The following is a 24,016-nucleotide window of genomic DNA, read 5'->3' as shown; positions in this document are numbered from 1 at the left end:
TCCTTTAGCTTTTTCTTATCTTGGAAGCCCTTTATTTCTCCTTCAATTTTTTTTAAAATATATTTTATTGATTTTTTACAGAGAGGAAGGGAGAGAGATAGAGAGTTAGAAACATCGATGAGAGAGATACATCGATCAGCTGCCTCCAGCACATCTCCTACTGGGGGTGTGCCCGCAACCCAGGTACATGCCCTTGACCGGAACCCAACCTGGGACCTTTCAGTCCGCAGGCCGACGCTCTATCCACTGAGCCAAACCGGTTTTGGCTCTCCTTCAATTTTACATGATAGCCTTGATGAGTAAAGTAGCCTTGTTGTATGTCCTTGCTTTTCATCCCTTTTAATATTTCATGCCACTCCCCTCTGGCCTGAAGTGTTTCTGTTGAGAAATCAGCTGACAGTCTTATGGGAGCTCCCTTGTAGGTAACTAACTGCCATTCTCTTGTGGCTTTTAAGAGTCCCTCTTTGTCACCGAAACCGGTTTGGCTCAGTGGATAGAGCGTCGGCCTGCGGACTGAAAGGTCCCAGGTTCGATTCTGGTCAAGGGCATGTACCTGGGTTGCAGGCACATCCCCAGTGGGAGATGTGCAGGAGGCAGCTGATCGATGTTTCTCTCTCATCGATGTTTCTAACTCTATCTCTCTCCCTTCCTCTCTGTAAAAAATCAATAAAATATATTTTTTAAAAAAAGAGTCCCTCTTTGTCTTTAACTTTTGCCATTTTAATTATGATGTGTCTTGTTGTGTGCCTCTTTGAGTTCACCTTGTTTGGGCCTCTCTGCACTTCCTTGCCTTGTATGTCTTTTTTATTCACCAAGTTAGGGAAGTTTTCAGTCACTATTTCTTCAAATTGGTTCTTGATCCCTTGCTCCCTCTTTTCTTCTTCTGGTATCTCCATGACATGGATGTCGTTATACTTCACATTGTCCCAAAGGTCAATTGTCCTCATTTTTTAAAATTCTTTTTTCTCTCAGCTGCTGTGATTGGGTGTTTTAGTCTACCTTATCTTCCACATCACTGATTTGATTCATCACACCTACTGTTTATTCCTTCTAGGATATTCTTTGTTTCACACATGGCATTTTTTTTAATCCTCACCTGAGGATATTTTTCCATTGATTTTTAGGGAGAGTAGAAGAGAGAGGGAAAGACAAAGAGAAACATCAGTGTGAGAGAAACACATCAATTGGTTGCCTCCTGTACGAGCCCTGACCAGGACCCAGGGTTAAGGAGGAGTCTGCAACCAAGGTATGTGCTCTTGACCAGAATGAAATCCAGGACCCTTTGGTCCACAGGCCAATGCTCTACCCACTGAACCAAACCGGCTAGGGCTGGCATTCTTCATTTGTGACTCTTCCTTTTTTATGATTTCTATGTCCTTTTTTATGCTGTTGAGCATCCTTATAATCATTATTTTGAACTCTATATCTGATAAATTGCTATCTCCATTTCATTTAGCTCTTCTTCTGGATAATTCTCTTGTTCCTTCATTTGGGGCCTGTGTCTTTGTCTCCCCATTTTGGCTGCCTCTTTGTGTTTGTTCCTATGTATTAGGTAGATCTGCTATGACTCTAAGTCTTGGTAAGGTGGCCTTATGTAGTATGTGACCTGCAGGAAGGACCCCATGGCTCACTCTCCCTGATCGCCTGAGCTGGGTATTCTAAAAATGCTCCTTATGCATGTTATGTGGGCCCTTCTGTTGTAATTGAGTCTTGATTGCTATTGGCCCATTCGTGCATGGGCTCTACCCTCAGGCTGGCTGACAGTGTGGCTCAACCCCTACACAGTATGCAAGCTGCTGTGTAGGTAATGATCATACAAAACAGAATTCGCCTCAGCCGAGTTTGATGCCTGATGAGATCTCCCTATGATTATTTATAAAGCTTTTTGGATCCTGCTCTGTCATTGTCTAGAACTGGCCACTGGGTCTATTGCTTTTGGATCTCTTCAGAGGAACTATGGTGCAGGCCAACGTCAGACGATGTCTGTGACTGGCTCTATGCAAATTGATTGGAGCTATTCACAATCAACTTGATAGAGCTATTCACAAATTGATCAACAGCTTGTCACTCCCTCTTCTGGACATGCGTGTGTGTGAAAAGGACTAAGTTGTGCAACAAGGTCTGCTTTTACTAGCACCAGGCCCAGAGACAGGTCAGCAAAAGCAGAAGTCTCAATGTACCCAGAGATCCACCTCTGCCTGCAGGCTGTCTGTTAGATTCAGTAACTTAAAGTGCCTCAGGCTGTACTCCTCAGCTGGGCTTATGCTCCACAGTGTGAGACAAGAGGGATTCCAATGGGTGGAGCTATTGCTTCCCCCCCCCCGCCCCTCCCCCACCAGGATGATGTTACATGAAGGAATGCTTTGCTTGAGAATGATGGCTTCTGGAGTATGGGGGAATGACTCAACACAGGGATCCTGGCGGCCAACCTCCCAGCTCTCTCCCCAGAGCTACCAACCCCAGACTCTCTTCACATAACTTTAGTACACTTTGCCCTCCCTTTGCCAGAGCCCAGGATGAGTGGCTACAAACAAAATTTTGTGTTGGTCCTTTAAGAGGGTTCCTGCATTTCTAACCATCTCCCCCTGGCATATAGAAATCCCACTGCTTTTCACAGCCAGATGTCATGTGGGCACCTTTCTCAGTTCTGATGCTCTGGGCTGGTGAGCCCAGCTTGGGGTTTAGACCCCAGATTTCTCAGGGGGAATCCCACACAGCTGAGATATATCTCTGAAACTTCAGCTGCTACCTGTGGGAGCCCAGCCAGCCCACTCGCACCTCCCCACTTCCTACTAGTCTTGATGTAGCCTCCTCTATAAGTCCTTGCTTATAAGGCTTCTTTCCAGCTACTCGTCAGTCAGTTATTCAGGATGATTTTTCTATACTTTAGTGTCATTCCAGTTTGGTCCTGGGAGGAGGTGAGTGTAGCTTCCACATAATCCACTGCCATCTTTGATCTATCAATATTTTTATTCATTTGACAAATAGCAAGGAAAAAAATTATTGCTCCTCAAGCAATAAGAAAATCTCACAGTCATAGAGATCCCCTAATCCCATATCATTTCCGTTATTATTTTTTTTGTTTTGTTTTGTTTTGTTTTGTTTTGTTTTTCTCCTATTTTTTTTTTTTACTTTGCATAATCTGGCTTTGTTCCCCTAATTATTATTATTTTTAATTGCTTAAAGTATTACAAAGGGTATTACATATGTGCCTTTTTTTTCCCCCCGCCCTTGACTATCCCCTGGCCTCCCCCACCCCCCAGCGTCCCATGTCCATTGGTTATGCATATATGCATGCATACAAGTCCTTCGGTTGATCTCTTATACCCCTCCCTCCTGCCCCCCAACTTTCCCCGGCCTTCCTGCTGCAGTTTGACAATCTGCTTGAGGCAGCTCTGCCTCTGTATCTATTACTGTTCAAAAGTTTATAATGGTCTCTATTATCCATGAATGAGTGAGATCATGTGGTATTTTTCCTTCATTGACTGGCTTATTTCACTTAGCATAATGCTCTCCAGTTCCATCCATGCCATTGCAAATGGTAGGAGTTCCTTCTTTTTTACAGCAGCATAGTATTCCATCATGTAGAGGTACCACAGTTTTCTAATCCATTCATCTACTGATGGGCACTTAGTCTGTTTCCAGATCTTAGCTATGGTGAATTGTGCTGCTATGAACATATGGGTGCATATATCCTTTCTGACTGGTGTTTCTGTTTTCCTGGGATATATTCCTAGAAGTGGGATGACAGGGTCAAATGGGAGTTCCATTTGTAGTTTTTTGAGGAAACTCCATACTGTCTTCCATAGTGGCTGCACCAGTCTGCATTCCCACCAGCAGTGCACAAGTGTCCCTTTTTCTCCACATCCTCTCCAGCACTTGTCGTTTGTTGATTTGTTGATGATAGCCAGTCTGACAGGTGTGAGATGATACCTCATTGTTGTTTTGATTTGCATCTCTCAGATGATTAGTGACGTTGAGCATGTTTTCATATGTCTCTTGGCTTTCTGAATGTCCTCTTTTGAAAGGTGTCTATTTAGGTCCTTTGCCCATTTTTTGATTGGATTGTTCATCTTCCTTTTGTTAAGTTGTATGAGTTCCCTATAAATTTTGGAGATTAGGTCCTTATCAGATATGCCATTGGCAAATATGTTTTCCCACACAGTGGGTTTTCTTGTTGTTTTGTTGATGGTTTCTTTTGCTGTGCAAAAGCTTTTTATTTTGAAGTAGTCCCATTTGTTCATTTTCTCTTTAGTTTCAAGTGCCCTAGGAGCTGTATCAGTGAAGAAATTGCTTCGGCATATGTCTGAGATTTTGTTGCCTTTGGATTCTTCTAGAATTTTTATGGTTTCCTGTCGTACATTTAAGTCCTTTATCCATTTTGAGTTTATTTTTGTGTATGGTGTAAGTTGGTGGTCTAGTTTCATTTTCTTGCATGTATCTGTCCAATTTTCCCAACACCATTTATTGAAGAGACTATCCTGCCTCCATTATATGTTCTTGCCTCCTTTGTCAAATATTAACTGAACATATTGGTTCGGGCCAATTTCTGGGTTCTCTATTCTATTCCATTGATCTATATGTCTGTTCTTGTGCCAGTACCAGGCAGTTTTGATAACAGTGGCTTTGTAATACAGCTTGATATCTGGTATTGAGATCCCACCTACTTTGTTCTTTCTCAGGATTGCTGCAGCTATTCGGGGTCTTTTTTTATTCCAGATGAATTTTTGGAGAGTTCGTTCTAGATCTGTGAAGTATGCCATTGGTGTTTTAATGGGAAGTGCGTTGAATTTATAGATTGCTTTGGGTAGTATGGACATTTTAATGATGTTGATCCTACCAATCCATGAACACGGAATGTTCCTCCATTAGTTTATGTCTTCCTCTATCTCTTTTTTCAACGTCCTGTAGTTTTCTGAGTAGAGGTCTTTTACCTCTTTAGTTAAGTTTATTCCTAGGTAGCTTAATTTCTTTGGTGTGATGGTAAATGGGATTGTTTTTGTAATCTCTCTTTCTGAAAGTTCACTATTGGTGTATAGAAATGCCTCAGATTTCTTGGGGTTAATTTTGTATCCTGCTACATTGCCAAATTCATGTATTAAGTCTAGTAGTTTTTTGATGGAGTCTCTAGGGTTTTGTATGTATAATATGTCGTCTGCAAAGAAGGACAGTTTTACTTCCTCTTTCCAAATTTGGATGCCTTTTGTTTCTTCCTCTTGCCTAATTGCAATGGCTAACACTTCCAGTACTATGTTGAACAGGAGTGGTGAGAGCGGGCATCCCTGTCTTGTTCCTGTTCTTAGGGGAAATGGTGTTAGTTTTTGTCCATTGAGTATGATGTTGGCTGTGGGCCTGTCATATATGGCTTTTATTATGTTGAGGTATGATCCTTCTACTCCCACCTTGCTGAGAGTTTTTATCAAAAATGTGTGTTGGATTTTGTCAAACGTTTTTTCTGCATCAATTGATATGACCATGTGGTTTTTTTCTTTCAATTTGTATATGTGATGTATCACGTTTATTGATTTGCGGATATTGTACCATCCTTCCATCCCTGGGATGAATCCTACTTGGTCATGCTGTATGATCTTTCTGATGTACTGGTGGATCCGATTTGCTAAGATTTTGTTGAGGATTTTAGCATCTATGTTCATGAGCGATATTGGCCTGTAATTCTCTTTCATTGTGTTGTCTTTACCTGGTTTTGGTATTAGGGTGATGCTGGCTTCATAGAATGAGCTTGGAAATGTTCCTTCCTCCTGAATTTTTTGTAGTAGTCTTAGGAGGATAGGTTTTAGTTCTTTCTTGAATGTTTGGTAAAATTCCTCTGTGAAGCCGTCTGGTCCTGGGCTTTTGTTTGATGGAAGCTTTTTGATGACTGCTTCAATTTATTCCATAGTTATTGGCCTGTTGAGATTTTTAGATTCTTCCTGATTGAGTTTTGGAATGTTGTATTTTTCTAGGAATTTGCCATTTCTTCCAGGTTGTCTAGTTTGTTGGAGTAGAGCTGTCCATAGTATTTTTTAAGAATCATTTGTATTTCTGTGGGGTCTGTTGTTATTTCGCCCCTATCATTTCTGATTTTGTTTATTTGGGTCCTCTCTCTTTGCTTCTTGGTGAGCATGGCTAGAGGTTTGTCAATCTTGTTTTTCCTTTCGAAAAACCAGCTCTTGGTTTCATTGATTTTCTGTATTATTTTTTTGGTCTCTATGTCATTTATTTCTGCTTTAATCTTTATTATCTCCTTCCTTCTGCTCACTCTGGGGTTTCTTTGTTGCTGTCTTTCTAATTGTTTGAGTTGTAGAGTTAGATGATTTACTACCATTTTTTCTTGTTTTTTGAGATAGGCCTGTAGAGCTATAAACTTCCCTCTCAGGACTGCTTTCATTGTGTCCCATAGGTTTTGGGTTGTTGTGTTTTCATTGTCATTAGTTTCCAGGATGTTTTTAATTTCTTCTTTGATCTCATTGGTAACCCAATCAATATTTAACAACATGCTTTTCAGCTTCCAAGTGTTTGAGTATTTTGGGTTGTTTTTGTTGTAGTTTATTTCTAATATTATGCCATCGTGGTCTGAGAAGACGCTTTTTATGATTTCAATCTTCTTGAATTTGGGGAGACTTTGTTTGTGACCCAATATGTGGTCTATTTTTGAACCTGTCCTATGAGCACTTGAGAAGAATGTATATTCCGTGGCTGTGGGGTGAAGTGTTCTGAAGATGTCAATTAAGTCCATCTGATCTAGTGAGTCATTTAGGATTGCTGTTTCTTTGCTGATTGTTTGTCTAGAGGATTTATCCAGTGATGACAGTGGTGTATTAAAGTCCCCTACTATGATTGTATTGTTGTTGATCTCTCCTTTGATATATTCCAGGAGATTTTTTATGTATTTGGGTGCTCCTGCATTGGGTGCATATATGTTTACCAGGGTTATATCTTCTTGTTGTATTGATCCCTTTAGTATTATGAAGTGGCCTTCCTTATCTCTTGTTATGGCCTTCACTTTGAGGTCTATTTTGTCCGATATAAGTATTGCTACCCCAGCTTTCTTTTCTTTTCCATTAGCCTGAAAGATATTTTTCCATCCCTTCACTTTCAGTCTGTGTGAGTCCTTTCTAATGAGGTGGGTCTCTTGTAGACAGCAAATGTATGGGTCATGATTTTTTATCCATTCAGCCACTCGATATCTTTTGGTTGGAGCATTTAGCCCGTTTACATTTAAAGTTATTATTGAAAGGTACTTGTTTGTAGCCATTTCTTTTTTTGTGTGTGGCTGTTTTCTTTCTGGGATTTTTATTTCTTCTTTTTACACCAGTCCCTTTAGCATTTCTTGCATTGCTGGCTTGGTGGTGATAAACTCCCTTAGCCTTTTTTTGTCTGTGAAGCTTCTTATTTCCCCTTCAATTTTGAATGATAGCCTTGCTGGATAGAGTATTCTTGGATTCAGTCCTTTGCTTTGCATCACTTTGTAAATTTCCGTCCGTTCTTTTCTGGCCTGATGTGTTTCTGTTGAGAAATCATTTGATAATCTAATGGGAGATCCCTTGTATGTAACTTTCCGTCTCTCTCTTGCAGCCTGTAAGATTCTCTCTTTGTCCTGAATATTTGCCATGGTAATTATTATGTGTCTTGGTGTGGGTCTTTTCGGGTTCACCTTGTTTGGGACTCTCTGGGCTTGTGTGACTTTTTTCTTCCCCACCTCAGGGAAGTTTTCTGATATTATTTCTTCCAATAGGTTTTCTAATCCTTGTTCCTCTTTCTGTTGTTCTGGCACCCCTATTATTCGTATGTTGTTTCTTTTCATGTTGTCCCAAAGCTCCCTTAGGCTCTCCTCCTGTCTTTTAATTTTTTTCTCCAACTGAAGTACAGTTTGGGTGTGTTTTGCTTCCCTGTCTTCTAATTCACTAATTCGGTCTTCCGCTTCTCCTAGTCTACTGTTGATACTTTCAATGGTGTTCTTTATTGCAGCTATATCGCACTTCATTTCTTCTTGGGTCTTACTTAAGTTGTTGATTTTTTCATCTGTTTCTTCTTGCTTCTTGGATAAGTTGTCAATTTTTTCCTCCATCTGGCGTATGCACTCTAGGACCCTTATTCTGAATTCTTTTTCTGTCATGTTGTATGCCTCTCTATCACTTAGCTGCTTTTCTGATGAGTACTCCTTTTCTTTCCTTTGGGGATTTCTTTGTCTACCCATGTTTGATCTCACTGACGTATATAGATATTGAGTCGTTCAGTGGCTGCTCCCTAGGTGGCAGTGGCTCCTCGGGCTGTGGTTGCTCCTTGGGCGGTTGTGGTAGCAGCTGCTCCTCTGTTGGTAGCGGGTCTTCTGATGGGTGCTCTTCACAGCTGTTGTGGCTCTTCTGGCTGGTTGAGGGAGGCTTCACACACAGCAGCTGTTCCTCAGACAGAGCGTGTGGAGATCAGGAGGCCGCTGTTGCTTGGATCTGATTTCTGTGGGGAGAAGCAGGGTTCCTCTGAGTTCACGTAGTCGCTCTGCTTGAGAGCCGTTTATGCCGGGTTAGTAGGTGGTCTCTGGATGCCGGTGACAGTCACCCAAGATGGCACCGTCTCCGTGGCTGTGCCGGCGCACCTGGAGAGGTTTCAGCCTCAGCCTCTAACCGTTCCCTTTATCTAGAATTTCTCTGTCTTTCCTGGCTGCAGACTGCCTCTCAGCTGAATCTCCTCTGCTTATTCGGGCTGTATGCTACCCATTTCAGCTGCCCTCCCTTATCTGCTCCGGGACAAGGCACCGACACGTCTGTCTAAACCTCCGCCATTTTCTTCCATTTCCGTTATTTTGAAAGCACGCAATCCACTTACTCATTCAGTCATAAGTTCAAATCTTTGCTGAGGAGCTTACAGTATGATGGGACTCATTTATGGTGCTGAGTGAACAAAAAGAGAAGATGAACATTCTTTTTGAAAAGAATTATACTGAATTAGGTCTACAATAAACATCAAGTGCCAAGAACTCAAGTTTTCCACATACAAAATGTCCAGCACACACACAAAAAAAATGCAAGTCATGTCTGGCTAGTGTTGCTCAGTGGTTGAGCATTGACCTATGAATCAGGAGATCATGGTTTGATTCCCAGTCAGGGCACATGCCCAGGTTGTGGGCTCGATACCCAGTAGGGGTTGTGCAAAAAGCAGCCCATCAATTGTTCTCTCTCATCATTGACATTTCTATCTCTCCCTCTCCCTTCCTCTCTGAAATCAATAAAAATATTTTTTATATAAACAAGTCAGAAGCTGGTGATAAACACTGGACCCAGAGATGTGGGATCTCTGAATAGAAGTGATTAAAACAACAGCAAAGTATGAACTATTTCAGAGAGAGAGAGAGAGAGAGAGAGAGAGAGAGAGAGAGAGAGGCTGAGAGTACAACCTGAGGCACCCACATTTAAGAGGTAGATGAAGGAAGAGGGTCCTGGGAAGGAAACTGAGAAGGAACATGAAGAGAAGTGGTTATGAGAAAGAAGATAGTGCCCAAAATTAGGGGGCAGTTGACGGCATGTGCTGGCGACAGCTCAAATGGGATGAGTAATAACTGAAAAGAGGGCATTAGGTTGAGCAATTAGGAGGTCACTCTTGGTTTCCTAATGCAGGAATAACACTTAGGACTACATCCCTCCCTAGGTCCCACCCCGCCACAATGTACTCCCATGGATTACATGACAAACTGATCATGGCACATTCTTGCTGAACCTAGACAAGCCTCAGAATCCTTGTCAACAGATACTCCAAGCAGCTACTACCAATAAATCAGAGTTGCCAACAAGTTTAAAACTGTTTGCCATCCTTCCTCTGGAAAACAGTTCAATGGAAGTATGAGGAAGAAGCCAAACAGCAGTAGGTTGAAGTGTTTGAGAAATGAAAAGGTCTAGGTGGTGAAGAAAAGTGAGATGTTAAGTTTAATGATGAGGGTAAAGAGAGAGAGCAGTTTCTTAGACTGGTATAAGATTAAGCCAAGGCAGCATTTACTAATCCTTCAGTAGAATCCATTTTCAAGGTCATCTTAGTACTTGCCAGCAGCAATACAGGGGAAGCAATATCCCTAAACTCTCCCTTCTTCCATCCTCACCCTTGGCTTAAGAAAAAAAATTTGATGTAAAAAAGCTTGTTTCCAAAATATTAATTTGATGAACAGAGATATATAGTATAAGCAGAATTGGCCCTGCACATATATTTATCATGGAGGAATCCCCTCTAATAGTAGAAAGGTGAGGATCAGCTGTGATGTGGAGAAGGTATTAGTCTTGGCAAGGGCCCTTCCCCCAAAACCCTTAAACCATGCCCTGAAGGAAAACCTTGGCCTGCAAGGAGACCCTAGTGAAGTATTGGCTACCCTACCCTTGTCTCTTCTGCTACCTCCTCTGTACCTCCTTCTTTTCTTCATCAATTTACTGCCCCCCCATTTTTGTTTCCTCTCCTTTCTATCGCCTCTGTCCCCCTGTCTCTCTTTCCCATCACTTCTAATTTCTCATTCCCTCCTCCTTTCTTCCATTTTTCTTAGTCTCTTTCATTTGGATCCTTCTCTTCTTGATCTCTGTGCCTTTAAGGTTTTTGGATACAAAGGAAGCTCTTTGGAATTCACCCTCATTCAGTCTGAATGGGCATTTGTAAATCCAGTTTTGCTACTGTCCATGCAAAACTCCTATTTCTGGCATTTAATAATAACATTTGCTGAACCTTTGTTGTGCACCAGGCACTGCTCTTAAGTTCTTTTCATGAATTAACTCGCTTATTGTCACAACAGCTCTATAAGGTACATTCTATTACTGTCCCTATTTTACTAACAAGTAAACCAAGGCACGGAACAGTTAAATAACTTTCCTAATGTCACACAGCTAGAAAATGGTGGAGTAAAGATTTAGGGCTCATTCTCTATGATTCCAGAAATCTCACTCTTTAATCACTAGGCTTATTGCTTTATGGTATAATAGCCCACTGGGTTGAAAGTCAAAAGCCATGGGTTAAAGTTCATATCTGTTATTTTACTGCTATGATCTTAGACAAATCACCTCACTTGTCTACTGCCCCACACATGTGAAGGCATTTTATTGTACTCTAGCTAATACCACACAGTTAAGTTTGGCTTTATTCCTCTGCCATTCCTGTAATTATATCTTTCTCTCTATATTTAGATTTTCAAACTCCTTGAGAGCAGTCACCAGACCTTATTCTCTTTTTGTACTCAGCTTTCCCCAGGGCCTAGAATAATGCTCAGCTCCTAATAGAACATGTGCATGTGTGCATGTGCACATGCACACACACACAATACACACACAAATGACTGTGGATTGGCCAATATAGGAACCTTACTGAATACACAATACACTGAAGGGGTATATATCTTTGTTCATGAAGCCTCAGAGTACTTTACCTACTGAAATAAGACTATTTAATATTGGGCATATTCTTTGCTTAAATATAATTGATTCTCAAATAAGCTAACATTTCTTAGGTTTACCTGATTATTTTGCTTAACAAACTTTTTCTATACCAATAGTTAAAAATACCATTAAAACATCTAAATAATAAAACTATTTCTATGCCCTATTCATTCACTCATTCATTCAAACAGTTCTTGGCACTGGTGTATGCCCTCACCATGAAGCAGTTTTTAAGTCTCAACTCTGTGTTCAAGATGAGGAGCACAGATGGGATACAGATATAGTCTAGATGGGACGCCAGGTTGTTATCATGTCCACCTGCACATGTAATATCATCTCCAGTAGCCCATATCTCCCAGACCTCTCACTCGTGCTCTGGATACTCCTAATCCCCATTCCCTTGCATACAAGCAATCACCTTTGGTGTGCCACTTCCTTACAATTTAGTCCAACAACCAATGGGGTTATTATTTTTGTTTGTGTTTTAAAGCCATGGTAATAAAATTAATTCCCAATAATACTATCACAATTTTATGTCCTTAAAATGTACTATAAATTATATGTATAGTAACTGAATTTCCTGTAAATTCAGGTTTTTCTGGGGAAAAGAGGGCTTTTTTGTTTTCATCGTGGTTAGGCCCAAGTTCTTTGATGGAGTAATTGGTGATATAGGAAATGTTGAGAAGCATCGTACAAAAGCACGTTAAGGTTCAAAGCACTAGTGCTATGTTATTCTAGTTGTAATGAGTTCCATTCCCAGGGTGATTCAGGACAAGAAATGCTCATCCTGGTCAAGACCCACATCATAGTCACCATCACAACCTCCACAGCTGAAGGCAAAGCAAAGCCTCAGGGGTCTGTAAGGAAGATGGGCACTGACCTTGGGCTTAGCCCAATAGAATAAGCCTAATTTTTAGGAATAAGTAAACTTTGAATTAATAATCAAAAATTGACAGCTTACCCTAGCTCAGTGATGGCGAACTTTTTGAGCTCAGCGTGTCAGCATTTTGAAAAACCCTAACTTAACTCTGGTGCTGTGTCACATATAGAAATTTTTTTATATTTGCAACCTTAGTAAAACAAAGATTTATATTTTTGGTATTTATTTTATATATTCAAATGCCGTTTAACAAAGAAAAATCAACCAAAAAAATTAGTTCGCATGTCACCTCTGACACGTGTGTCATAGGTTCGCCATCACTGCCCTAGCTGGTTTTGCTCAGTGAATAGAGCATCAGCCTACAGACTGAAGGGTCCTGGGTTCGATTCTGGTCAAGACCACATGCCAGGGTTGCAGGCTCGATCCCCAGTAGGGTTGTTCAGGAGGCAGCCAATCCATGATTCTCCCTCATCATTGATGTTTCTATCTCTCTGTCCCTCACCCTTCCTCTCTGAAATCAATAAAAAAATATACACTGAGTGGCCAGATTATTATGACCACCTGACGTTTGTAGGCAAATTAGCCATACACTGCATCGTATGGAATATGGAATCCGAAGGCCTGTTCAAACACCTTTTCTGTCTGCAGTTACCAAGATAAAACGTCTCCAATTCGCACAGAAACACAAGGATTGGACAGTCAAGCATTGGAAAAAAGTCATGTGGTCCGATGAATCACGTTTCCAGTTGCATCATGCAGATGGCAGAGTGAGAATTTGGCGGAAACAACATGAAAGCATGCACCCCACATGCATGAGTACAACCCTTCAAGCTGATGGGGGCAGTGTTATGGTTTGAGGCATGTTTTCCTGGCATGATTTGGGCCCTTTAATTCGTGTGGAACAACGTCTGAATAGCACAACATACCTAAGTATCGTTGCTGATCAAGTTCATCCTATCATGTTGATAGCGTATCCCAATGGAGATGGCTTCTTCCAACAAGACAGTGCACCGTGCCATGGTGCTTGTATTGTGCAGGAGTGGTTTCAAGAACATGAGGGAGACTTTACTTTGCTTAGGTGGCCCCCAAAATCGCCAGATCTCAATCCAATTGAGCATTTGTGGGACAAAGTTAAAAGAGCCATCAGGCAGCTGGTTCCACAACCATCAAATCTCACAGAACTGGACAGTGCTATTCATCAGGCATGGTGTCAGATTCCTCGCATCACCTTTCAACATCTCGTGGAGTCAATGCCAAGAAGAATCGCCGCAGTATTGAAGGCAAAAGGTGGCCCAATGAAGTACTGATGGGGTGATCATAATAATCAGGCCACTCAGTGTATATATATGTCCCACTTCAAAAGCTGTTAAATCATGTTGTTTACCCATATCTTCAGAAAAAAAATCACTTCTACTGTCATCGTAAACAACCTGCTTCCCTATTTATAATGGTCTGGCCCTCTAGCAACTTCAGCGTGAAATTATAGCTGATTTGCCTACAAATGTCAGGTGGTCATAATAATCTGGCCACTCAAGTATATATATTTTAAAATTGATAGTTATTTGGAGTATTAGAAAAAGGGAGCTGGCAAGAAGTGGTGTCATTGTATCCCCTACTGACTGGAGAAAGGGATACTGGTTTAGGCACAGGAGCATATTGCTAGCATGTCAAATGTATTCCTTTAAGCATCTTCCTCAGGCTGAATCTCATCCCTACAGCTCCATGAGATTTCACTTTACTATTCTCTTTCTTCTTTTCTGGTTGCTTTTTTCTCCCCACTGGATCTTTTTATCCCCCTACTATCTTAATCCTTGACCTTTACCTCACTTCTACACACTGTCATTCCATCTCCAGCTGCCTGCTAGACATGGTGACTGGGATGTACTACTGTCATTTCAAACCCATGGGCTCTTCTCCTCAGCTTGTAATATACTTAAGACCTTCTCATCTTAAAATGCCCACCCTACCCCAGTCCCATCCCTGTATCAAACTCCTAAAAAAAGAGTGTATACCTATCATCATTCTCATCTTTGCCCCCTCCCATCAGACTCTTCAGCCCACTCCAGTCAGCCCTTGTCCACACCTTCCACTGACTTTGCTATAGCAAAGGTTTCCTTCTAGACAAATCAGAAAACTGCCATCCTCTTATTTAACCTCTGTACAATATCTCAAAATGTCACCAAAACTGTTTCTACTCTGTCTGCCTACCTCTGGAGTGTTGGCTGTTTCCCATGTTTCTCTCCTTGCCTCTCTTCTTATCTGTAGTAAGCCTCCCCTGCCAGCTAAGGGACAATTCCTTGGCAATTCTCATCCAATTCCTTTATGTCATCGATAACTTCCAAATCTTTATCACATATCTTATATCTTAGGCCCAACCTCTCTCCTAAATCCCATACCACTCTACCATCAGGATTCTGACCCTCACCATGCTCCCACTAAACCCCCATCACACATAAATACCCTAATACAAACCCTTGCTCTCTGCCTGTATTCCTCATCCCATTAATGCACCTCCTAACAGTCAGAAATCCTTGACTCTCTTTTCTTCCATACTTCTCACATCCAATTTATTGTTTTTAAGTTTTTGAATCTCTTCATTCCTCCCAAAACTATTGCAATTTAGGCCCTGTTACCACTCACTGGCTCTTGGACCAGCCTTCTCACTGATCTCCTTACTTTCATTCCTCACCTCAAATTCCATTCCATTCTCCACAATGTAACCAGTGAGTCCTCTAAAGTGCACAAATGACCTGTTCATTTCCTCATTTACAAGCTCCCCCAAACTCTATTCACTTATCCTACAAATAGTTATTTACCATCTACTTGGTGCAACCACTGTTTTAAGAACTGACAATACAGCAGAGAGCAAAACAATGTTCTGCCCTCGTGGACCTTCTAGTGTGGGATAAAGCCAGATGCCTTACTTAGTGTGGGGAGCAGGCAGCACGTACTGTGAAACTCATGCCTGCCTCACCAGCCTTATGTCCTAATTCTTCTGATGTTCTACCTTTGAGCCATACCAAATTAATTTCAGTGCCTTAAATGTGCTGTTCTATTCTACACTCCCTGCCTTTGCCTAGGCTCTTTTGGGAATGCCTGCCTCCCACCCACCATACACCTACATAGTCACTTCCTCTGAGATAGTTTAGAGGCTGCTGTAGATCTCCATAATGACTTGGGTTCAAAACTCAGCTCCACATATGCTAGCTGTATTACTTCTGTCAAGTTATCTGATTGGTGCTTCAGATCCTCATCTTAAAATGGAAATAATTATAATACTTCTATAAGAGTTGGTTGTGAAAATTAAGTTAGTCAATCTATTAAAAGTTCTGAGATACTTTAGGTGCCTGACACATAATAAGCCTTTAATAAATGTTAACTGTTTTTACTTTTTTCTTTAGTATGATTATTATTATACCTCTTATCACACTATTCTCTAATAATCCTTCCTACTAAACTTATCTGGTAAGTTTGTACCCTGATGACTAACGTAGTCAGTTACATAGTAGGTACTGAATACATGTTAAAGAGAGGATAAAAGGATTGGCTGATCCAGGTTTGTGGTTTGGTTTCCTATGACCAAATAAGATTATGAAGCAATAACAGCAACTGTAAGGCTTGAGTATCTTTGTCCAAATGTCTAAGTGTATGCTGTTAGCATTGTGTGAGCAAGAGCTGGAGAGGAGTGAGCAAGAAACGTGTGTTGAACTGGGCTAAACTGAGCAATTTTCATTACTTTATTCATTGACTTTGGGGTCAAGAAGGGACTGAATACCCTAAAGTAGCCATTATCTTCAACTCTCATCCCTCTGCCACACCTCATACTTTCTATTTACACCCTTCCCACTGCCATGTTCCCCTCAATCATGTATAAACTGAAACCCAGAAAGCAAAAGGAGTGCTGAGGGAAGGGGGGATTAGATGGAGAAGGGCTAGCAACTCCCTTCTTCCTTTACTGAGATCATAGCCAGTGTTTTCACTGGAAGGCCACTGACCTCTTTCATCCTACTCTACCTGTCTGGGAATGGGATTGCTGCTTGCCCATTCCCTTTCCTCTTAAGGGCTGGAGGGCAGTTTCAGGGTGAGGCCTCAAGCTATTTCTAGTGCTACCCAAATCTCTGCACCCTAACATCTCTTTTACCTTATGTGATCAGATTTCCTTTCCACCTCTCCAGTAAATAACAAGTGGCAGGAGCATAGGGCAGGAAACTGTTAAAGAAGCCAGTTTCTCAACAGGCCCTAAGCAAAGCTAATGGTTTAAGCAAGTGGGGAAGACTCTGGGGCTACTGGGTTTTGTCTGGCAGGAGGAACAGACTCTTCTTCATCATAGCTCCAAGTGCTTGGCCCAACATCCCCCAGGATATATGTGAGGCACCAGTTAGGCAAGAGCTTTTTGCCCCAGGAGAAGGGAATTTACATTACTGAAATCCTACTAAGTGTATATTATCTGTGAGTCCTAACAGCCTAGCCAGATCAGCACATCTCTCTGGTAGCAATGACAAAACAGAGATTAAGCAACTCTCCTGAGGCACACACCTAAATCTGGATACAAAAATACAGCTCTGGCTGGACTCTAAAACCAGGACTCTTTCCATTTCATCATTCTACCTCAATAGTCTAGAAAAGCTGTTAATGCTGTAAGTTGGCTCTTTTCATTATTCCACAGAATTAACTCAACAATCAGTTAAACCTTTTCTGAATTAATTTAATTTAACATGATATATATATATATATATATATATATATATAAAAAGCCCAGCGACTGGAATGGCAGAATGACCAGAATGGCTAGAACGACCAGTGGCTATGACGCACCCTGCGGCAGCCAACTGGCCTGATCCAGGCACCGATCAGCCCCTCCCCCTGGCTGGCCCAGACCCCAATCAGCCCCCAGAACCCCGATCGGGGGTGGGGCCAGCCAGCCAACCGCCCGCAGCCCCTCCCCCCGCCAGCCTGTCCTGATGAGCCCCCATTGGGTCAGGCCGGCCAACCCCACCCGTGCATGAATTCGCACACCAGGCCTCGTTTTAAAATAAAAGTTTAAAGAGAAATGTTAATGACTTGAGTTCAACTCCACATGCTATGCAAAGAGACTGTGATGAAGGTTCTGCCTTTGCAAAGTTCATAATCCAGTAGAAAAGAATTATAACAAGTGCAAAACTAAAAGCATAATATAATGCAGAAACAGGAAAGTGCCATGAGAAAGCCAGGAGGGGGACAGAACACCACCTTTGCCTCCCCAGTACTCATCACTTCCTACAGCCCCAAGTAGAGCCTCCCAAGGCTGGGACCAGCCAACTGACATGTGGAACAGGATCACAAAACAGGAACTTTCTTAAATCATCCATGACCCCTAGCCTAAGAATAGTGCAAATAAGCAAACCTGGGAATGATATTTGATTGTCAAAGGTGGGGAGATATTTAAGAAGCCAGGCTTGGTTATGGCCTAAAACCAGCCTACTTCAGCAAAGAATGGGATATTTACTGGTTAGTTAAAACCAAGTGCTAATGCAACCAGGACAAGAGGTTCAATCCCAGAAAAGGTCAGTTCTGTTACATGGCAGTTCTGGTCCCAGCTGACCATCTTGTAACACTTAGCTCTTAGTCAAACAGGAGACTAAAGTAGGAGAGTGCAGGCAACCATGTAACCTATACTCACAATGAGGACATGTTATTCCAAACACTCAGCCCTAACCAGACAGCTCACCACATGTCTTGTAGACAGGATCAGCAGTGCTCCTTTCTAGATAGAAGCAGCGGTTCCCTCCTCCTATACCTCAGCAAGGCCCCTTGCCTCTGATTTTCATAGCACCTTGATGCCAGGGCTTTGGGTTTCCCAGAGCAGCTGCTTCATTGCAGCTGCCTTTCTGCTATTGCTCTCTCTAAACCCATATTTCCATACCCATGAAATGAGTGTACTACTTGACACCCTCTGGAGGAGGAGAGGCCGCCTAAGGAGAGAGGGCCAAACCTCTCAAGTTTCCTTGATCATAATGGGAGGGGGTAGTTTCAGGATGTGTCACAAGGTAACCCCTCCTATCTGTTTCATATATGGGTTTGGTAGAGACGATCTCTATTCAAGGCCTCTTCTATCTCTAGAATTCAGAGCTTTAGGCATCAGAGAGTAATAACTCCAGGAGCAGGAAACTAGGTCCCTCTCTTCATTCTGGTCAGACCAAAAACACAAAAAGGAATTATAAGCATTGGCACATTATGAGTCTTGGACATTTTCTTTTAATTTAAATGTGTAGAGTTGTCTGTAATGAATATGCAAAAGCCATCTCCCCATCAAATTGCTCTCATGGATTCCACAAAGACACTGTTAGAATCCCTAGGGATTGTTCACAGCCTCTCCCACAGTGCCAGATGTACATCCAGACTCTTAACAAGGATAATTTGGTGGCAATGGCAATACTCTAGATTATTTTTAGAGACTTTTTGAATGACATCAAATTCATGACACACATCAAGATCTCTTTTTTTATGCCCTCTGTACCATTTTTTTCTGTGGAATTTGAATTTCCCTGGCTTGCTTACTGCCTAACAATATCACTATTGAAAGCACATAATGTTAAGGACCATATGCTTTCTCTCCAGAGAGTGTGCACAAATACTATTTCTGTTAAAAACTAAACAGAAATAGCAGCTTTGCATATTTCCCATTCAAATACTTACCCCAATTGAATGATTCCCTTTGTCGTTGAGTGTTTTCCCCAAGAGGGCCTTAATAGAGAAGCTGAATCAGATATTGTGACTTACCAAAGGTCAAAGGAGTCATCTAGTGAGCTAGAAATAGAATCCAAAAACCTCTATTTTGATTCCCCGAATTTAATAACAAATAAACTCTACTACAGAGAAGAAAAACTGAAGTAGAGAAACTAGGCTTGCTTGACATTCCTGGGTTAGGGAATTCAAGACAGCCAGAACTAACAGGCAGCTGCCATGGTCTGTGAGAACCAATGAGGTGAAAAAGACATAGGTGCTCTCTGCCTTCAAGCTGATAATCCAGTGTGAAGAGATCAGGTCGCTGGTTAAAAATCTCTATCCAAATTGTGCCAGCTAGAGGAACCCAGAGGAGGTCTCGCCCATCTTCATAGCCCCCACAGCAGCTGGCACAGTGACCTGCATGTAATGTGCAGGCAAGCACTGTCTATTTGTTGAACAAGAACCATAAGAGAGATACTAACAGAATGCTCTGGGGACTGATGGAGAATGAAGGACAGCTTTGTGAAAAAGGTGACATTTGAGCTGCATGTGGAAAGATGGGGAGGTTTTTTTTACAGGCAGCAGGGATTGGGGAAGAGTCTTTGTAGGCCCTGGGAGAGATCAATGGCAAAGATCCTAAGAGTGGACAAAGTGTGGTATGATTTGGGAGAGCTCAGAGCAGGCCAGTGTGGCTAGAGAGGATCTCTGGGAGTCAGAAAGAGCTAAGGCTAGAGAGAAAAGTTGAGACCTGAGCAGACAGAACCTTGAACAACAAGCTAAAGAATTTAGCAGTGGACTGTTACTAGAGCCTTTAGTACCAGTGGTTCTCAACCTTCCTAATGCCGCGACCCTTTAATACAGTTCCTCATGTTGTGGTGACCCCCAACCATAAAATTATTTTTGTTGCTACTTCGTAACTGTAATTTTGCTACTTTGTTATGAATCGTAATGTAAATATCTGATATGCAGGATGTATTTTCATTGCTCGCGACCCACAGGTTGAGAACCGCTGCTTTAAACAAAGGGAATCACACCACCAGGACTGGGCTTCCTGCTGCATTATCTTGCCCCACCCACCTGGGATTCCCTCGCCTTGTCAATAGTGCTGGGTTTCTTTTGACTGTACTGTTTGTATGTGGTTTCGTTTGTAGGTTTTCTGTGGTTTAGTTTGTTTTTTTGCCTTTCCCTTTTCCTTACAGTTTTTCACAGCATATGGTCCTGATTATGTGCTGGAAATCACGCCAAGCTGCCGGCCAGACCGCAATGAGCCCCACCGCGTCCAGCAAATCCTCAACTACATCAAAGGTGAGCACTACCCCTTGAGTCCTGTCCTCTTCTTTCCACCCAGCTTGTGGTGGCCCATCAGTAGGGCTTCCCCAAGTACCATTTGTCTTTTGGTGGCTAATAATTTCACTGATTGGAAAGGGAAACCTCTTCTTGGCCTGCTAGGTTGTAGTTGGAATTCTACACTGGCCACTCTGGTCAGGATTGTCATTTGGTCAGCTAATGTCACCTTCAGGGTCACCAAAGGTTCAGGTTTAGGCACCTCCAGTGGAAAACAAGTTCTAAAGTGTGCCCTGGAGGTTCCCAGTCTCTCCCAGAGCACTAGAGATGAGGCTGTTGTCCTATCCTCCCCTTCCCTAAGGCTGGCTTACAGTTATTCTGGCCTCTGAACAGAGGGGAAATGGCAGTCATCAGGTTATTGCCCTCTTGATCACACTGTCCACTAGCTGTTTGGGGATGTTGCCCTCAGCTTTCCACTATTGTGCTCCTCCCAACCCCATCTGTTGCTTCACATCTCAACTCACTTTGCAATATTTAAAGTAGTTTTGGCACCCATTTTCCTGTTTAAATGTGTACATGTGCATGAATATTTTTTGGATTCTAATTATTAGCAGAATTGAGAAGACTAGGGTATCATAATGCCCATCCCAGAGAGTGAAATCACCATGTTTATTCATATAATGATCAAGATAGAACCAGTTCTCCTACTTTGTGTCCCTTATTGGAATAGAATCCAGCATGGAAGAACTCTGTGCCAGGGGACACATTGTGTCTTAGGGTCTTTTCCCAGGGCTATATTAAGGCCCTATCCTCTAATAGAGCCCAGTCGGTGACAACAGCCAAGTGCATATGCAGGGACTCCATGTCTCAGGCCCCTTTGGCTAAAAAAAAAAAAAAATCTAAACTCATAAGTCAGACTCATAAGGTTATGCTCACAACAATGCTTATAGCCTCTCTAAGATGTCTGATAGCCCTTATCCTTTCCCTGATGCTATAGTTTCAAGCCACCTCCCTCTGGCCTTTCAATAGCTACTGACCCCAAAGGTCTTCACTTCCTAACCAAATATTCCTCCCTTGTCCAGCCTCTCAGGCCTTTACTGATAAAATCCTTCTATTCTGGGCCCTTTTCTAGTCCTTCTCACTGTGTTGCAGCCCTAATTAACACTAGTGCTCCCACCCTAGTTTCCTCCTGCCCCTCTCAGACCCAGGACACATTTCCTGTTTCCTTTGGGACTGTACCCAAACAAACCTTGCCATTTCCCCCCCATCCAGGCTCTAAATCCTGGTAGAGCACATACAAAGCAATAGAAACAGAAACTAAACAAGCCTCTGCAGCTACTTGCTAACATTTACATATGTGCAGATATCTGTATGCCCTCATGCTTTCCTCCACATGTACCCAAAAACATATCTCCAGAGTGTGGTGACATCTTGCTATTGAGGAAATGGAAATGACAAGTGAGAGAAAACATAAGGAAGGTAATTCAAAGGGAAGAAATCTAGGAAAAAGGTAAGAAACCCAAAAGAGGAATACATTTTTAAATATTTTAGATAAAAAACTAGTTTGAGGGTTGGTAAACAGAAAAAAAAAACACACAAAAAAACAACAACAACAAAAAAAAGAAAGAAAATCACAGAAGACATATTAAGTTACATGGGGAAGTCAAGATATTTTTTAAAATTCCTAACAGGTGAAAGCAATATTCCTATTGCAACACAATGAAATTAAAGTGGAAAAAAATGTATGAACCAGGAAATGGGTTCTCAAAAGCAACTGGACACATACAAGTTGGAAAGACAAGGTTTAGCATCATTTTCTCTGGAAGAGAGTTAGGGATTTTACTCAACACAGAGCTCAGTGTGAGTCACCAGGGCAAGGTGGCTCACAGATGCTGCTACCAGAGATGCTGATATATTATAAGCCTCACTTTTAAAAGACCCTAGACCAGTGGTCGGCAAACTGCAGCTGGCGATCCACATGTGGCTCTTTGGCCCCTTGAGTGTGGCTCTTCCACAAAATACCACATGCGGGCGCACACGTACAGTGCGATTGAAACTTCATGGCCCGTGCGTAGAAGTCAGTATTTTGTGGAAGAGCCACACTCACGGGGCCAAAGAGCCGCATGTGGCTTGTGAGCCGCAGTTTGCCGACCACTGCCCTAGACAAATAGGAGCTTGCTCCAGGAGGTCAGTTGGATTCCAGGCTCCAAGATGTCTGGTTAAAGGAGCTGGGCTTTTGGAGAAAAGAAGACCTAGGGGCATGAGGTCTCTATTTCATATCCTTGAGAGGCTGTCACAGAGCAAAGGGTATAGATAGAGTTGATGTGGTCATAGAGCACAGAGCTAGGACCCATATTATTTTTTTAAAAGCAGATTTTCACTCATTCGAATGAATAATTTTCTTACAATTAGAGATGTCCAACGTGTAACTGTCTGCCCAGAAAAGGATGTGGTTTCTATCACTGAAGACTTACAAGATACAGACTGGACAGTCTTTTGCCAATAAAATAGTAGAAGGGCTTCTGCATTGGGGGAGGGTGATTGTACTAGATTATTGTTAAGGTTTCTTCTAACCCTAATATTCTAGGATACTGTTCATTAAAATGAGGAAAAACAAGAATATGAGAGTGTGCGAGTTGGTAGATGAGTCACAGTTGTTGTGCATAGGAAAGAATTGATGAAGAGAAGGAAAAAAACTAAGTGGCTGAGAGTGGGCAGGGAGGATCCAGAGAGGGCAGACAGCAAGTAGAGTGGTTATACATACTAGGAATCTTCACATTTTCCATTTAGCCATCCCTTGCATACTGACAGGGTCTTGTGTTTTAGCCATGGAAGTCCAGAACTGAAAAGAAATTCAGCTAAACCTGGAAGAAATTAGGCTACAAAGAAGTCCAAATGTTGCTAAAAATGGCCAGGCTAACCTGCTGTTCTGAGACCGTGCCCCTCCAGTCTTGTGACGCATGCTGTCATCAGATAGTGTGTTGCCATGACAATGGTCAATGTGGAAAGGCTGCTGAATTTTCTGCATTCTGAACGATTTTTCTGAACCTGCCTACAAGACTGTCATTTATTCTTGCATATAAAAGCCTTGGCAAGGCTGGACATTTCTCACTGTTCTTGTCTTCCCTTTCTCCCCATTAGAAACAAAGGGGGGACGCAGGCACAGATTCACTTGAGGAGGTGGGATGGTGATGAGGGAGTGGATGGGTGAAGCTCCACTCCATGGGAGAGCTTGTCTAGTTAAATTTGTTCAGCCCCTGAGCTTGGGTTTTTTCTCTTCCCCACCACATCCCTTAGAAGCACAAAAGATGTGATTTTTAACCTATTGGAGATCAAATCTGAAGAGGTTCATCTTATAGAGATGAATTCCACATGCTACAGGATGACTGGAGGAACTGGCAAATTTAGACTTCACCTTATCTGCCCATTAGTCTATCCAACAGTGATAAAAGACAAAAATAAAATCATAGAGAAAGTCAATTAAAGCTTTCAGCTTCATACAGAGAAAAGCTATGTTTTGCTCCCACAAATTGCTCTTCTCGTACCAATGAATCTTAAGGATATATATCATTGCTCACAGGAAGTGTTGGTTAGAGAGTGGAACATTCAGCCTAGCTCATGACCACTACTATGAAATCATCTTCGCACCATCTTCATGTGCTCACACTTGTTTGCCTTTACTCTGGTTAGCATACACCAGAGGGGTTGGCTCACAGGGCATCTTCCATAGTTGGAACAGTGATGATGT

The 24,016-nt window shown here is 42.1% G+C and overlaps 1 protein-coding gene across 6 annotated transcripts in view; it reads left to right on the top strand.

The window, feature by feature from the left end:
• Positions 1 to 24,016, top strand: part of HDAC8 (histone deacetylase 8) — a 439,610-nt gene that overhangs the window by 389,566 nt on the left and 26,028 nt on the right. For 2 of the 6 annotated variants that reach the window (XM_081080877.1, XM_081080875.1), the window contains one exon: positions 20,184 to 20,289. In XM_081080877.1, coding sequence (XP_080937003.1) covers positions 20,184 to 20,289 — 106 coding nt within the window. Of the gene's footprint in view, positions 1 to 20,183; positions 21,839 to 24,016 lie in introns of those variants that run through there. The other 4 variants (XM_081080874.1, XM_081080878.1, XR_013995438.1 and 1 more) reach the window with 3 other exon arrangements.

Source organism: Myotis nattereri (assembly GCF_964212035.1).
Source record: "Myotis nattereri genome assembly, chromosome: X".
Classification (NCBI taxonomy): domain Eukaryota; kingdom Metazoa; phylum Chordata; class Mammalia; order Chiroptera; family Vespertilionidae; genus Myotis; species Myotis nattereri.
Note: the sequence above shows the minus strand (reverse complement) of the source record. Positions and strands in the feature narration are given on the sequence as shown.